The 18050-nt window shown below is 32.8% G+C and overlaps 1 protein-coding gene across 1 annotated transcript in view; it reads left to right on the forward strand.

Annotated features, from left to right (window-relative positions):
* Positions 1-314: 314 nt before the first annotated feature.
* The window catches only part of LOC108572992 (V-type proton ATPase 116 kDa subunit a), a gene marked incomplete at its 5' end in the record, with an annotated part of 39239 nt that continues 21503 nt past the window's right edge, over positions 315-18050 (forward strand). Inside the window, one exon of the mRNA XM_017935726.1 lies at positions 315-427. Coding sequence (XP_017791215.1) covers positions 315-427 — 113 coding nt within the window. The remainder of the gene's footprint in view (positions 428-18050) is intronic.

The following is an 18050-nucleotide window of genomic DNA, read 5'->3' on the forward strand; positions in this document are numbered from 1 at the left end:
TGAAAGAAGTGTGTTATATATCCTTGGAATTGTGTAATCTTCTTTTTGACAGTCCATGTTTAGTATACAATGTATATAGAAAAATATAAAAAAATGTGAAGCATTATATGCAAGTTTGAAATTCACATTTAATTTTTATTATGGCTTTTAAGTTTTTGATCACCAAATTGTATTAGAAAATCCTATAAAATTGTACATATCCGCTTTTTAGCCTCTTAAAAAAAATTTGAATGCGTTTAATAAATATTACATAAGAAAGCATTAGAAAAAGCGGGAGATAGGGCAAAAGGGAGGTGACATGTGTCTGTTGCCAGGCTGAGCATGGAGGTGTCGTGTCGCAGATGGCAGACTCTAGCCGCGAGGAAGAACAAGTCAGTCTCTTGGGTGAAGAGGGCCTCCGCGCTGGCGGCCAGGCTCTCAAGCTCGGGTAATTAAAAGTGGTGCAAATTCAAGCAATGTAGAACGTAATGATTTATCATTTTTTTTTCTTCTTTTTTTTTGCAGCAATCAGTAAATGTAAACGAGAGATATCTTATGATTTGGTATACAATAAATAAATCAAATTTCATATTAGATGTTTCAATTATATTTTAATATCTTCGTCAATATATCCATTTACTTTTTGTTTGTTTGTGTTAAAAGCATCTACATATAGGGTGTTCGCGTTAACTTGGAAATCTAAAATATCTTTGTTATTTGAGGGTAAGAAAAAAATGTTGGAAGAAGAAATTATTATGCTCGGAGGAGCAAATGTTAAGAAGTAATAATTATTTTGAAAGCCTTGAGATTTCAAGGTCATTGTCATTTTTTTAAATGGGATGATATATTCTCGTTGCCGTATTAACCTTCAAAGGACAAAAAACATGTTATTATGGAAGAGGGGAACTGTACAGAATTTATGTATGTCAGTGTAAATTTTTAGTTATTGACTTCAGAAGATGTTCAGAATGATCACCGTTAATCTTCGTACACTTTCTAATTGGACTGTTCTGCACTTTAAAACTTGTTTTTTATCAGCTTTAACAATATGTCAACGGAAATATATTATCTCATTTAAAGAAATGGCAGACCTTGAAATCTCGAAAAATGTGACCTTAAAAAATGTTACTATTTCATAGCAATATTTACCTCTTTGGACAGAATACTTTCTTCCTCCAATATTTGTTCGTGTCATCAAAGGAATTGAGATATTTTGGGTTCTCCAGTTAAAGGAAACACCTTGTACAATTTTCTTTTTTTTTAAATAATATTTTTTCAAGTTTTCAAAATTATGAACGCGTTTTTCTTTTATTAGTTGCAACTGAAAGTTGTAACTGTGAAGTATTAGGTTGTAACATATGAAATGTCCGATTTTGTTATTCCAATTTTTTAAACCTTTTGTTTCAATAAATATTTTTATCTTTGTAGATGTATTATACATTATTTTAAAGCTTAGAATCTCTTCTTTCTTTTTTCATTTTAATTTTTCAACATTTCTGTATTTGAATGCATGGTTTTTAGGTTTCTGTGAATCATGAATTAGCATGATTTTCACATCCTTTTTCTGTACGAGTGGGAAAGTGGTTTAAACTTCCTGATTTAACTCACTAAAATTAGGTGAAACTATCACGGCGAAGTATCGCGCCAAACTTTAAGTAATGCACCAGGAATTACGAATTAAATAACCGGTATTAGTCAATTGAAGAGGGCCCATCCTGCAGCACGACAATGCTCGGCCACATGTTTTTCGCAAATGACTTAAAATACGAAACATTACTATATCGGCCAAACTCGTCGGATTTGTCGCCCACGGATTATCATTTTTTCAAACATCTAGATCACTTTCTCAGCGAAAAACTCTTTACGCATCAAGCAAATATAGGAAATACTTTCAAAGAATTTATCGACACCCCGAATGCCAACATTTTATGAAAATAGAATTTAAAAACTTGTCACTTGTTGCCAAAAATGTGTAGTTTGCAATGGTTCCTATTTTGATTAATAAAATTTAATATAAAAAATGTGCTGATTTGAATCCGCGGTTCAAAGTTGGACATTTCATATGTTATAACCTAATAGAATAGATTAAGTTAGGTTTACTATGTTGACCTTCGTATAACTAACTTATACAATAATTATAGCTCCAGAGTACTTGAAGAAAAGATAAATAACTTTACAAACTCGAATCTAAATAACTTTAGGTAAAAAATAATTTAAAAAATTACATTTTCTTGAAACATCATTTGGTGTTAATGAAAAGGATGAAAATATTGAAGTAGTCGTGGTAAATTAAACATTGCGTATAATTATAATATTTTTTTCTCGTGATAATACTAATATTACGATATTTTATGTTCCAATTAATTAGCATTTCAAATGTAATTCAAAACGAGTGTAAAAAGGACTGACTGTTTGGAAGGTCATTCTGTGTAACGATTTTGTAAATCCCATGCTTAACACGAATTGATCTTCTTATGAAATGATAAATATGATTTATTTACAGTTTATTAATACAGTTCAAAGTGTATTCCTTGGGTTTCAAATTTGTAACTTCACTGTGATAATAGTACAATTTTCAAGTATTACAATTAATAGTTACTAACTATGTATACAGGGTGTTCGGCAACAGTTGGTAAAAAAATTTAAAGGGTGATTCTACAAGTTAAAATAAGACGAAAATCAAGAATAAAAAAGTTACGTTTGAAGCTTCGTTTTTTAGTTATTAACAATTAAAGATATCCCTGCGGTCGAGCAAACCTCCTGACACCAGTGATTCTCAAACAGCACCCTGTATTACACCCTGTATAAATATTGGGAATGATTGTATAATACTTTTCACTTCGAATAACCTCTTAAACAACCTGTCCACATTTTTTATATTCATTTTGAGTTACCCCGTATACAGGGTGTGCAATTTTAATTTATAAATACGAATTACTCCTAAACTATCCGCTGTATGTAAAATGGTTCAGAGAGGAATTGAATGATTTCGAGGGGGGCATAATCTGGTGTAATTAGTTTTTCTGTAAATAGATACATAGAGGTCATATGAAGGTGACACGTTTTCTTAAATGGAATCATATAATTTTTAATGCATTAGTCGATGCAGCTCTGTATTTCCTATATATTAAGGTATTTATTTTGAAATCTTTTTAGTTTAGCAAATGTTTCAGTCTCAATATTACAAATTACATTTTCTGAATTGACAGTGGGCATTGTCTTTTTACAAAATGGTAGGAGGGTAACGAGACGAAGGCAATCATATCATTTCATGTATTATTTTATTACAGAATTTGTGAACATCGAAAGTAATAAATTTGTCTTTGATTGTCAGTGCACGCTTTTATGCTTGCATGGAACGATACAGTTGACTTTTTCTCATTGCCCTCCTATCATTTTGTAAAAAACACAATGCTCACTGTCAATTCAGAAAATGTAGATACAGTTAAGTGTACTAGTACCACTTTGCAATATTGAGACTAAAACATCTCCTAAACTAATGGTTTTTGACATAAATACGTCAATACTTTTTTATAGAAAATAAAGAGCTGAATCGACTAACGCATGAGAAATTATACGACTCCATTTAAAAAAACGTATTGTCATCTTCATACATCTACTCGTTCGTCTACAAAAAAACTAATTACACCAAATTATGTCTCCCTCGAAACCACCCAATTCCTCTCTGAACCATTTTTCATACAGCAGATAGTTTACACTTATAGACTAAAATTCGACACTATGTATACTGTATTTTATTTATGACCATTCTAAGAGTAATTTTTCATTTTAAATGTGTTGGGAAATCCTTACGTTCTACATTTCAAACACCATTGACTAAAAATCATATTTGTACAATGTAAATGTTCTGTAGATTTAGTTTTAAGATTTCTGAAGAATTCTTTAAGCGTTCCTTAGCTTTTGCAATGTCAAACAAAGATTACGTTTATAATAACGGACATTTAGAAAGAAGCGTTAAATCTATGGATACATTGCAGTGCTTCTGGTAAATGTTTCCTGTGCTATTAAGCTATGTATAAGTATAAATTTAAATAGAAGGCATGATGCGTCAGTGTGTTCTGTGGTTGCAGCACCCGTGCACTACGGCAGACACCATAGGATCACAATATAGGAATACCCTCAGGCAAGCTGTTATCAACCGTTATTTGTATTTGCAAATCTGTTTTGCTCAGTGTTTTTTTGTCTGTAGCTACCTAAAATCCTTTTGCCCAGAAAAAAGCACTAATATTACAGTCGCTAAAACAGTTTTAATATCATGTCATTTATCAAGTTCTAAGGTAATTGCTATTAACAGCACTAATTTCAAAAGTTACGTTCATTGTTGCATCCAGTTTCAAAACTTTGATAGCATCTAAAACTTTATCGCCGTCAATATACGCAAAGCTGCTTAACGCGGCAAAAACTTAATTTACTTGTTATTTGAAAACATTCAAAATTGTTGCTTTATACCGAACTGCTACGAAAACTTACTTTTAAGCTTTACACTGTTACACGAATTACAGTCTTCCCTTAGGTCGAATAACTCTCATTCGTCATTTTTACAACAAGCGTTTTTGGTACGGTAACGTATTTTCCATCGAAATGATGGTGTTTTAATCATAAACGCCATTCGTCAATTCTTGTAAAATATCGAGTTACTGTAACAACTTCAAAGTATAGTTTCTCTTCTTATGCTTGATCAACGTCTTAAAATGTATGTTTTCACAGAACACAACTCAATACAATAACTCATTATTGCTTACGCTGTATCTATTTTAATATATGGTGTTTGTTTTAATTGGATACGCTAGAATATCTCGTAAGAAATTGAAAATATGAAAAAATTGTTCTTACAAAACTTGTTTAATACGAAAGAGGATATTAGGTAGTGTGAATAGATTCACTGCAGGCGGAATTGTCGAAGAGATTTCAATATCAACTTAACTTTTTCTTAATGCAATGGTATAGCTGTTTATCGATAATATAATATCATTTGTTGAGACGAGTTCAGTATCCACGCCTTAAACTCAATAACCTTAAAAGAGTAGGCCGAATGAGATCATATTTGGATCCCTTTTCCTAAGGAAAACTTAATTGTTCATTGGTAATAGTCTCCGTTAATAAGATGATAATGAGACTATAAGCTATTTTCAGATAATAAAACATAAAAATTTCATCACGAAATTATTCACTTTTTTTTTTTATAGTGAATTGTTGATCGCAGACTGTAGGGAGACCCACTGTTGCTATACCTTGTTTCTTCTCAAACTATCTCTTGTCGAACCGTATCAAGAGGAAATAAATTTTTGAAGGTGATAATTCTGATTTCAATGAAACCTTTTATTAGGTCATCCAATAAGTCGTGTCGTTTTTTGGCGGTGAGTTTAAGTATAAAATAATATTACATTTACTCTTAATCATCGACGTATTGTCCATCGTTTTCAATGACGTTCTCCCATCTCTCAATCAACCGCTTAATTCCATTTTCAAAAAATTCCTGAGGTTTTGAATTAAAGAACCGATTTATCGGAAAGATCCAAAACTCCATTTCGAAATTTGGAAAACCACCTTTGACATTTTCTTACACTTGAAACATCTTTACCGTACACGTCACAAATATTTTTAACGGCGTTGTTCACTGTACTGCCTTTTTGATTTTTCTTAAATGGAAGATATCGTTCTGAATGCTTCGAATGCACGTTTTAAACTGACGAGAGGATACCTCTTGAAAAGCATAGGGAGAAGTTTTCATAAACAGTTCGCCGAAACAAGATACGGATGTTTATATAAACTAGAGGCGACACGACTTATGGGATGACCTGATCTAAAGTGTAAGAAGTATACAAGAAACACAATTTTTTCGTGAAAATTCACTTGGAGAGGGTACGTCAACCTTCAAAGTTTTCGCTTTCGCAATTATAGATGGTGTAAGCACCACTTGAAAACAAAGAATTAAAGTCAGGATAGTGTGGTATCCCAAAAATAATCTATTCTGTATTCCTAAGCGATTCTTAAGGTTTCCGGCGTCCGTCTCGCTCGACGGCTATTTCCAGAATGTCCTTTCCGCGTCGTATCCCACGTTGCTCCGAAAAACCGTTGGAGCCCCCTCGTTCGACTTTCCGGGGAAAGGGCCTAGTTTATGGCACCCTCAGGTACCCGCGCGCTTTCTCTTCCTGGGTGACAAATTCCAGGCCACCACTTCGCCGCCGGAATCTCGCATTTCTTACAATGGTGTCTCTGCTAAGACGGAACACCTAAGTATCTTCCTTATTTTTAGCGGTACCAGAAATGTTTGAAACAGTGTTACGAGCTTACGCTTGGTGTCCTCACACGAAGCGGAATGTCGGTTTATTTGTTTGATAGGAAAGTTTGGAACGTTCGACATATGTTAATACGTCGTTCTCCAAAGGATAGATTTGAGGATTTAGCGTGTCGTAATGTTTGATACATCTTGAGCGGTAAAAGTATATTTTCGTGAGTTTAGCTGTTCCGTTACTAATGCTGCTAGGAGATGGTTATTGAATATGAGCAGATGTACTTATACAAAACTATATTCCATCGATAATAATATTTAACAATGGTTTACAAATAGTTTAAAGTTAGTACGTAATTCTGGTTGATTCTTGACTTGGCAAGAATCTTCCTTCTCGACTTTACACGGCGAGTGCGCGGGGGAGTCGTAGACAGTAATGTCTAGTTGACACTTACGGAATAAGTATTAAGAACTTGGTCGCTCGAAAGGGAATGTAGCCCGATCTTGTTCGTGTCAAAACGGCGACTAGTAGAGTAACGTTCTGGTAAAGGCTCATAGCGTTTCTGCCCCAGAGCATCTAAAATGATGCCCTTTTACATTCGGAAAGTCGTGGTTTTCGGTGGTGAGGGCACTAGATTTTTCTGGGACCGAGGTGCGCTCGTTTGCCCTATCTCAAGTGCTTTTCAGAGGGTGCGCGAGAGACTAGAGACTCGGCACCACCGTGTCGGCTAGGATGCGTACGTAACAAGAGTTTGAATGGTCTTGAAAGAGTATTGTAAATAGAACATTTTTTTAATCATCTTTTTTTCGAAGTTTTGTAAGGTTCCTTTTTGTATTGCATCTTGTAGCACGTGTTAAGATGGATTCAAATGTCTCTAACTTATGACCTTGAGGTGACCTTGAATTAAGTATTATATAATTAAATTAAATTATCAATATATGAAACGAAATAGAATTTCCCTGAAATCGGAATTTTCAATTTGGGTAGTTTTCTTGCCTGGTATACCTTAACGATCCCCAAGGTTGTTATAATAAATCGGGGAAAACTGTATTCGTGTATGGATTCGAGTCTTACTGTCACCTAAACAAAAATTCTGTTTTTAACACGGTATAAAGCAACTTGAAACAGATCAGATGAAATATTTCAGTTTTACAGGTAAATTTGTCGTTCCAATGTGTACTACAATAATAACAAAAAAAGGACAATCTGAACACGTTTGTTCGAAACCGGGCTTATAAAGTATAAGGATAAGTAACTAAATACAAATTTTCGAATGTTAGCTACACCAATTTGTATAAAAAGGATTATTGTTTAAAACGGTAATATAACAGAAGTACAACAGTACCAAATTCTCGACATTTCGATCTTCTCTTATGTGCATACAGGGTGTTACATTTAAACGAGAAATTGAAGCTATGAAAATAACGTTCCTACAAAAGTTGTTTGATATAAAAGGGGCACATTATGTGGTATAAATAATTTTTCTGCAGGTGTAGTAGTGGAAGAGATATCAAAGTCAAGTTAATTCGGTTTTAATGGAACCCTGTATTTTTTTATTCATAATATGGTAGCGTTTGTTGAGAGGAGTTCAACGATGTGCCACACAAAGTCATTTTGTTTTATGAAAAATCGAAAAGTAATTTCAGTCACCTAAACTCTACTTGACTGTGCTATTAGTACAAATTCTTACGATTTTACGACTTCCCTTAAATGCCACTAAATAGTGTGTTTCACGAACCCTGATGAAGTGAGCTATTATACAATGCTTACGAAACGTCGGAATACACTTCCCATAAAGACACGGCTAACACCCGGAAGCTTCAATAATAATTACATATGCCATATCCAGATGTGATTCAATTAAATCTGCGTTTGACTCATTCATTGACAATATCACAAACGTAATCGTTACATAAAAACCAAAAGTAAGTTGGAAACGACACCGCTGTTGTATATGCCCTTCCAAAAAAAATACAAAAGAAGGCTAAAGCAGTTTTCTCTGTATCTAAAAATCATATATGCAAAAAACATTGAAGATACATATGTAAATAAATATTCGTTTATATTTATTGCAAATTAGTTTTAGATTAATGTATCTTGATTTAGTTTAAGTTAGTTGTGATCTAATGGTTCCATCGTAAAAGCGAAGCAAGCAAAACTATAATATAAAAGAATTATTTGCCCTTTGTATAAGTATGTAAATCTTACGTAAATTCTTTTGTTATAGTAAATCACTTGTTACGAATGGAGATCAAGTTTATTTAAATAGAATATTTTTTTGAGCATCTTCAGTGTAGCAATTATTTCAACAGTGCACGAAGGTTAAATTCTACTTATTATTGTTGAATAATATGTAATAAAACTTATAGAAAACTGGACAAAGGAACATGCTGTTGGAGGAATTAGGGGGGGAAAGTGTTCAGACGGTCTTTATTAACTTTGCCATCGTGGCTCTTTTCAATTATCATCATTTTCATACATTTAACATAAAATACTTATTGGCCTCCTTCATTTTAAGCCCGATTTCGTACAAACAATATTCATCTATGTTGTAACATTTCCTGTAACAAAATATCGTGTTTACTTGTATGTAACGGTAGGTGTATGAAATACCGATTAAATTAAATATACATAAAGTACACTGTAATGACGTACATACACGGTGCCCCAAAATTATGGTAGAAGTCGATATATGTGAATTCTTTATAACAAAAGAATTTGAAAATTTCTATACCATATTGCAGTTGGGAGCTTCATTTCTAATATAATCGTTGAAAGGGTTTTGCTGATGCTACAGGTACGCATCGTTTGAATTTTAGCATATAAAAGATATTATATACCAGTAAATAATTTTCTGATTTTGAAACAGTGTACTTCAGATGTTAGACCCTGAAAAATTTAATGTTTATACATTGAAAATAAAGCTTCAAATTTCAAAGTGGTACAAAATTTTCCAATTTCTTTTATTAAAGAGAATGGATACACAATAGTGTTGCTTTAGCTGACCGCGGCTGGGACCGTATCTGTTGAGCTATCGAGGGAGATTGAGATCTAGGACGTTTTTTCTCCATTGAGTGCGAGTGAGATACAGATACCCGATAAGAAATAAAAGTCCTTGTTTATTTTAGATATGTAACGCCTGAGGCTCACTCCACGAAGTTAGTTCTAAAAATTGGCGGAGATAACGATGGTCAGCTAAGAAGGCAAATGCCCGGTCAGCTAACAAGACACTACTGTATTTTGATTTCTTTCATAATTTTAGAGTATCTTACATAACGTAAGTGTTTAAAATAACAGCACCGCTAACATATGACCATGGTGAAATACTGTTGATTGAATTAAGTAATATGCACGTGACAAAGGCTATCAAAGTTTTGTATACTATATTATATAATTTTGTATAGATCATCTATAATACATGTTTTATGTACAGTCAGAAAGAAGCAGTCTCCAGAAGAAAAATAATTCACTTTGAACAACGTTTCCAACCGAAAAATAATTTACTTCCATTTGTTAACAATTAAAGTAATAAATATAAATATCTTTCATCTTTGTTTGTAAACATTCTTCTGAATTCTTATAATTAGGTACTGCAGGGAAACTTTCGGTTACATTATCCTTTTTCCTTACTTTAAATGTTAACGAGTAGTAGTAAATGTTACGTTTCTAAATTAAACAACGTAAATTTTCTACCTTCTCTGTTGAAATTTATGCAAGGTTAAGTAATTTCTAAGGAGATGTACGGAGGCTTTTCTGACCGACTGTTCATTGTTTTCGTGGTCCTTCTAATTAATTATTTTTAAACGCTCACTTCAACTTGTTTTCATATTTTATTATTTAAGTATGACAATTTCTAAATTCTTTCAATTTTTTAATTTGTTTATGTATCTCTTAATTTGCTCTTTACAAATTGAATACAAAGAACTGAAATAGAAGACATATAAAACTGATAGAAAACATAGAAATTATATAATATTTGATTGACATACAATATCTGTAAAAGCAGCAACCACAAAAATTATTGCTTTAATAACTTCAGATGCTCTTCAAAAACAAATGCGACTGTGTGCTTAATTAAATAACATTCACTTATTGATCACTTATTAATTGTTTTCTAAGGTCCCCAAATCTTACCAAAATGTGTGTTAAATCGTTAGTAGAACATTTAAGTTAAAAGTTACACTATATAACAGTTGATACAGTTTGACATTATTCATGTAACATACCTAAAGTTGTTAAAAAAAAAAAAAAAAAAAAAAAAAAACATTCAAACTGTATCGTATATTCTGTTTATAATAATATTATTTAAGTAATATACATGAGTTTATTAATCCACTATTTATTTTCAACGTAAATAATAACAATAATAATAATGACAATAATGTGGCCATGGATATGTGTACACGCGTGTGTTTGCACGCACACATGCACCAAGCATTCAAAGGTTATGGGTTAAGTCCTGCTGTGCAAATTTTTTACGATAAGAAGAATTTAAAAGCCTTTAGTGGTTCATAGTTTAAAGCTTTACTTTTAAAACAGAGGTAATTAGAAGTTGAGAAGTCAGATTGCAACATGTGTTATTTCAACATCTTAATCAGTTATATCGATTGTTGATGGATAAGAGCTAACTGAAATTAGTAATTCAACTAGTGAAATATCGACACCTGTTGAGGCAGATATACAGTATCTTGTTTTCGGATTAAAAAAGAAATGTACCGCAGATTATTGAGATTGCAGACTTGAAATATGTTTGCTATTCTACACTTGACTTGCAGAACTTGAAGTCAGAATTTTATACCTCCAGGTGACACGCGGTGACTTACGAAAGTATACAGATACTTACATTTGAAACTCTTAATAAATAAAATATTTGTGTTAAACTGAAATCTCTGAAATAGTATTACATTCATGTTAGGTTTAATAAAAGTGTCACAACGAGAACTTTTTTTTTTCCATGAAAGATATTTTATCGTATGTACATTAGATAACGATCTTTTTCTTCCTTCGTCAGCTTTCCCTTTCGAACGATCTAAACGAAGTTTCTTTAGATTCTGATTTTTTAAATAATACAACGTACCGTCGATTTATTTCTATCCAGAAGTTTCTAGTTTTGTTGTACTCTCGTATAATTTAAGTGTAATTTCTATATAACACACAATTTTGAATTAATATTACTTAAACAATACGTTCACGTTGTCAAAACTTGTTAAACTTGTTTGAATAATTTCGTAGCCTGTAGATAGTGCATGCGAAATGTGTATATGTTATCTGATTATTTTTTCATTTTACCTACGCTATTAAAATCATCTGAAAATGTTTAACTCATATACGTTACGATTGAATTTGAACGAGGAAAGGTTATAATATAAAAACTTTGTTTCTCAAGCAAAAACTGTAAAACCATCGAAATTCATTTTATCAAAGAAGAGTTAACGTCAAAACATAAAAAAAATGAAACTATTACAATAAGTTAATAACATGTAGAGCCTCGATTCGATTTTGCATCCTTTCAATTTGATTTTATCCTGTTATTGCCTGTACCTCGTTTCATGCTGTTATAATTGTAGCTTTTAATTCTTACACGTCTCACTGTTTGTTTATTTTCAATAGAAACATTTCAAATGCTAGTGTTAAATATGTTTTCCATTGGATTTTGGATGAAAAAAATATACTAGCTACACTGTAATATGAATTTCAGGATTACGAAACTATGCTATAGTTGATACATTCAAACTTCCACAGAGTGTCCCAGTTTTTTCCGATCAAACTTTCTCAGTATGTTCTGTGGGCACAAGGAAGAGAAAGAAATGTTATGTGAAGATAGGTCGTTTAAAGCTTTATTCAACAGTTGTAACAATAGTACGAAATACGAAAGAAATGGTAATCCACGTTTACTCGTCGTTGAAGGTGTTGAATGTAACTTTCACCAGTGCCATTCTTGCCTCAGATTACATTACGTAACCCTAGTAACCGCAAGTTCGTTACCATTCCCTTCGTATTTTTGTTATAACTTTTTAACAAAACTTCAAACGACATATGTTTGTATAGCATTTTTTCCTTACTCTTACCCGTAGAACACACTGACAAAGTTTAACAAAGTTTGATCGGAAAAAACCGGGACACCCTGTATATGTATAACGGAACAAAAGTCGCTGAGCTTTTCTCAGATTTTTTCATTTTAATATACGAACTACGCACATATGGTGACTCGGTGTATTATCGAACAAGTATTTATGTAGTGGAAGCTTATATCTTGAACTTATTGAGACTCCTACGAAAATGATCGATGTGATAAAAAATTTGGAATTCAAAATGGGCAAAGTGACTTCGACCCTTCTTTCTTCATTTATATAAGATGCAAGATACAATATGTAATGAAAGGTGTGTAAAATCGAATGTTTAAGCATAGATCAGGCCCTACATGTTTATTAAACCTCGAACAGCGAACGATGCGACAGTTGCAGGCACTCCGGAGGCCGGGTCACATATGACCCAACATTAAAATCTTTTTCGTACGCAAACGAAATTACATTTTTTTACTTTACTAGGCATTATATTGTTTAAAATTATACAAATATATTGTGATTAAAATAACAAACATATTTATACTATAAGGAGAGTCGTGACTCTGTTTCGAATATCAGTTGAAGCAGAAAACATCTAAAGCCGGGTCAGCGGTGACCCGGCGTCCGTCATTCGAACGTTAATTTTATCATCTACCTTTGTATCCAAATATCTGTCTTATTTATTTTTCTTACTTAGTTTGTTTTTATCGACACATGTTATTCCAATTCACTCACAACATATAAGAGTACGAAACTTTTAGGTGGTTTTACAATTATAAAGCGTAGTATATAATCATGAGGTGTTTACTCCATACTATAGATTCAGTTTAACTTACATATTTCATTTATTAAACATTTCAAATACTAGCGTGCAAATGCGCGTACCAATGTACAGTAGTGGCAATAATTTCGTAAAGGTATTTTCCATTTTTTTCTTTATTAAAAAATTTGTGAAAACAGTGCCCTTTTATGGCAATTTTTGATCAAATTATGAATTCTTATAAAAAGATACAATCGCGACTTTATCTATAGAAATAGACTCTCTACTTTCAGTGTCTTTCTTTACGTTTAGAATAGCAGAAATAATGAAAGTATGCGTGATTAATAAAAGAACCAGAGTTGAGATACTCTATCTGCAGCTCTTAATGATGTATCAGTTACAAATTGTGATATCGTGAGTTTTAAATTGAGACGATTGAAATATTTTCTCTCGTATTGTTTATCCTTCTTCTGTGCATTTCGCTACCAATGTTCACTTTCCATACCTCTTACGTTGCAAATTAATAATACACCATTGAATGCAACGTCTCCAGTAAAATGTCCGAGAATTCAGTTCATTGTAGAATGGAATGACTAAAACCTCAATGAAGTGTTAAAAATAATTGTTACTGTTACTTTAGAGCTAATATAAAAACCTTTTGAACCATACTTCGACTATTTCAAGTTGATTTCAAATATTGTAAAAGGTTTCTAGTGAAAATTTTGTGATGATTGAAGATGAAAAGGTAAATATAATATACATTTTCACTATTTAAATAATTTTTTGAGGCAAAGAAAAAAGCATAAAAATACGTTAAACTTCCACTGGAATGCGTAATAACAAACAAATGTAAAATACACAAATAAGTGTTCATATTTGTTCTCACGTGTTTTCTGTATGTTTGTAACGTTCATTGGTAGAGTTTGAAAATTTTCAACTCGAAAAATTCTGTGACGATAGGTTCGTAACTTTACAGTTAAGGACATATCATTGATCGACGTTAACAAATTTTTAACTCTAGTTTTAACACATATTCTCTCCAACTACACAAATATTTATGCCGAGAAGTATTAGTCACGTGTATATTATTTACTTGTAAGGTAACCATTGGGTAAATGAGATAGTATAAATTTTTTACCTAAACCGATACGTGAAGAGTCGCTTAAGTTTATTATGACGTTAACTGTCATAAGACGTTATCACTGTAGACGTTAAATGAGTCGCATACAAAAAAGGAGAACACATTTTCTTAACGGAGTTACAACGAAAATTATTCTCATTGAGAAAATTTATAAAGCATAGTTTTTCATAATAATCCGTTAATTCTTACTTCTATATGATCTTGAATATTAATTGACATTGTTACAGTAACAAGAGTACGAACTCATGTGAACATCGTCTTCTAAATTGTGACTACTATCATCGTATGTACCTTTTCTGCTAATAAGACATATGTCACATAACTCTTAAATTTGTACTAATTGAATGTTTGTAGAGTTATTCGTGTTTCCATAGTTTCGAATCTATTGCACTAAATAATGGAAAACAATGTTTCACAATAACTTTTCAATTATGGAAAATACAATAACGTATTCAAAGTAAATGTCTTTAAATCAAATGAGAGTTGTACGTGTACGTTCTTCCGTTTGATAAAATTGAAACGGCTCCCTTTTTTAAAACGGACTCTATCTACTTTACGTATCACTATGTTCTCTGTCCATTATACAATAAGTCAATTTAATTCGTTGTGCAATAATGTAAATGCATGGCGAATAAGTCGAAGCTTTTTAGGCGCGTTTTTACGAGAAAGAAGAAAAATGCAGATATTAAATGAAATGTACACATATTAACTTCCAACACCTTACATGAAGTACCCTAAATGTATACATTTTTATCGAATGATCCACATAACTTTTAATAATTTAATATCCCAAAGAATAAGCGATCAATTTTAATCGTTCTGATCTTAAATATAAATAATAATTATGAAATCTCACCTCTGTTTATTCTTCACAGAGAATTCAATCTTTTTAAATAAAAGCCTATGTAAAGCCTATTATTGCTGTAATTTACATACACAATAACGACTTTCACCTGAAACATGTTCTTTCGTGAACCATTTTTTGAAAAGTTACAAGTGCTTGGTAGCAGTAACTATCACTCGAGAACTTACTTCGACGAGAGAATAGGAAATAAACTGAAGGTCTTTACTTATTGCATGTACTTCTAGGTTTATTTGTATACACAATTGATAGTACCATTCAGTGGTCATCTCAGTTCCTTGATCTTCAAACGCTAGACGTCTTTCTGTAGGAATGTGCAAAAGAAAGAATAAAATTTAAGCAGTCAACTGCAAAAGAATGGCACGAAACGACGAATATTATCTAACATATTATCTCGTATACAAAAGAATTTAATTTAAGTGTTAGTAATATACATTTTAACTATTTAATGAACTGAATTGAATAATATTGTTGAGCTTTGGAGTGGTACAAAGAATGTCTATCTTGATCGAGCGCTCAGTGTCGTAGTTTACAATGCAAATTAATAAATTGGAGCCACTTTAATATGATTAACTCACGCTGACTAGATACAGTGGTTTATTATACGATAATTGTTAATATGTTACACTTTGAAATATGTTTGTATATTCACTATGTGCGTATGATGATGCATAATGTGTACCTGTGATCAACGTAGGTGACTTGTTTTGTGTAAATTCCTTGCTATTTGATACGTTTCGGTGAATGGAATTTGTAAGACACTATACTAGAGATTTTTTGAAAATTTTTCTCTATAATTACTCATGCAATTAACAAATGTTAATCCAAAAACATCGTAGTAGACGAATAGGTTTGTAAATTGGCCCTGAGCAAATAGGCACACCTTCTATTAAGGCAAAAATAATATTAAAAAAAAAGTTAGTGGAATCTGTAAGAAAAAGTGTTGTGTTCGGGGATTAGCTGGAAGGACGTACTAAAATTCGGTGAAGTGGGAGTCCGTGAGAACGGATGAAGCGTAGGTCAGTGCTGTTCAGCTGGCCTTCAGGCGGGCAAGGATGCCCGCGGGCAAAGCTGAGGGCAAAGTCACGGGCTAGTAATGTCACATGTACATTGAAGTAGAGTATGGGGAAAAACGTCTGCGGTAGGGGTATAATTCCTTCTCAAGACGGACGATGATTAGGTTAGCGAGCCGTTGCTCGAGAAGGCGTGGCTTGTTGCCCAAGGAGGCGTGGTTTGTTGCCCAAGGAGGCGTGGCTTGTTGCCCGAGAAGGCGTGGCTTGTTGCCCGTCGATTTGTTTACGCCCGGAAAAGATTAATATGCTGTCCGTACGGGTAATGACTGAACAGCACTGGCGTAGGGGATATCTACAAAGGTCAAGAGTGATAACAGCGGTCATACTGATGACAGCCCAGTCCGTTATTTCGATAATAAGTGTTGGCAATTCTGACTTCTAACTAATCTATTCCAAGCTGGGCAATAGCTGATCGCTCGTTGCCAAGGTTCAATTTTGGTCGATTATAAACTTTATCGCCTTGTGTGAAGGATCACCTAACTGTCCTTGACGTCGTAAAACGAGCGTCAACAATTATATTTTCGTTTCATTTTAATCTTGCGTGAACCCCAACCTTATCAAGTTATCTTACTCTGAGCTTCAGGTGCTTGTAACTGTTTAAGGTATAGTTTGAACAAGAAAATGTTTTAGACGAAAGTTGCTTCTATTCTTATATACAATACAGCAATCACTGGTTTTACTTAAGTTCCCATTTTAAACGTTTACTTCTCAAGAGGAATGAATCAACAAAAATCTTCTGTTTACAGAAAATTTTATAAAATTTGTATCAAGAACGATTAAAATTAGTCCTACTGAGTGAGTCGAATAATCGAGACGATTTATCTCTCCTTTGTTTAGAGACAGAGAAAAGTTGTAAAGGAGAAACTTAAGTGGTATAATAAGCTCTACCTTCCTTCGATTGCATTTGTTTCTTACGTGCAACGATGCATCTAAACAATACAAATACACTCTTTTTTTAAACGAAGCTGAATATCTTTTTCACACAGATCGATTCTTTGTTACATTTTGTGCAATAAAACTATAAGTTTACAAAACCATTAATACTTCACCGCCACATAATAAGCTTTTCATATAAAACTTGTTTATGTTATCAAAAATTTTAAATATCACATGAAGTATCAATTTTTTTAATGCTTTTATGCGCAGAATATTGCAAAGAATCGAAAACTGCATGAAAAAAATGTAATTTCATTTTAAAAAAGTGCACTTGCATTTTTTAAGTACATTGTTGCGCTTTACAATTTTTCTCTATTCCTGATCAAACAAGAGATATAAATCATCCCAATTACACGACTCACCTTGTACGAGGTTTGACAATAAAGTTACGAGAATAATTTATTTAACAATTTTATTCGAAAAAGTAGGCAAATGTGAGGCCATCGCCTTCAAAATAGTCCCCTTGCGCATATAGTAAGGTCGTAAATTAAAGCACTAAGCGGCGACACCGATTAAGGTAGCCGCACACAAGGCCATCCGTCATTTGCGAATTGATATTTAAAATTTCTGCTTACAATCTTTCACTTAAGCTACACAGTATTAAGCCTCCGGTCGCCTCTTGTCCAATAGTAATTCCCCTATTGGTAAAATTAACTTGCAGCTGTCAACGATTAAGGTGCAAGCACATTTTTTAAATATACTGCAATGAAAGAACCAATTCCGAGTTGATGTTGTACAGCTCTTAGCAAGGCTCGAGCTCGTTATCCTCCTCGAATTACTGTTTTGGCGCTCTAATTAGGTGTACTTTGACGCCTGTCTGATTTTACGACCTGACTATATCGGTTCCACCGACTATACTTATTTTCTGATATCTTCCTCAATACTCGCGTTACGTTACTTTGCATTTCAGAAACTGGCTGAAATTGTATTCCCTTCGTGACTCCTTTTACTCGAGGAAGTAAAAAAAATTTGCAACGAGA

Source organism: Habropoda laboriosa, unplaced genomic scaffold, assembly GCF_001263275.1.
Source record: "Habropoda laboriosa isolate 0110345459 unplaced genomic scaffold, ASM126327v1 scaffold25, whole genome shotgun sequence".
Lineage (NCBI taxonomy): Eukaryota > Metazoa > Arthropoda > Insecta > Hymenoptera > Apidae > Habropoda > Habropoda laboriosa.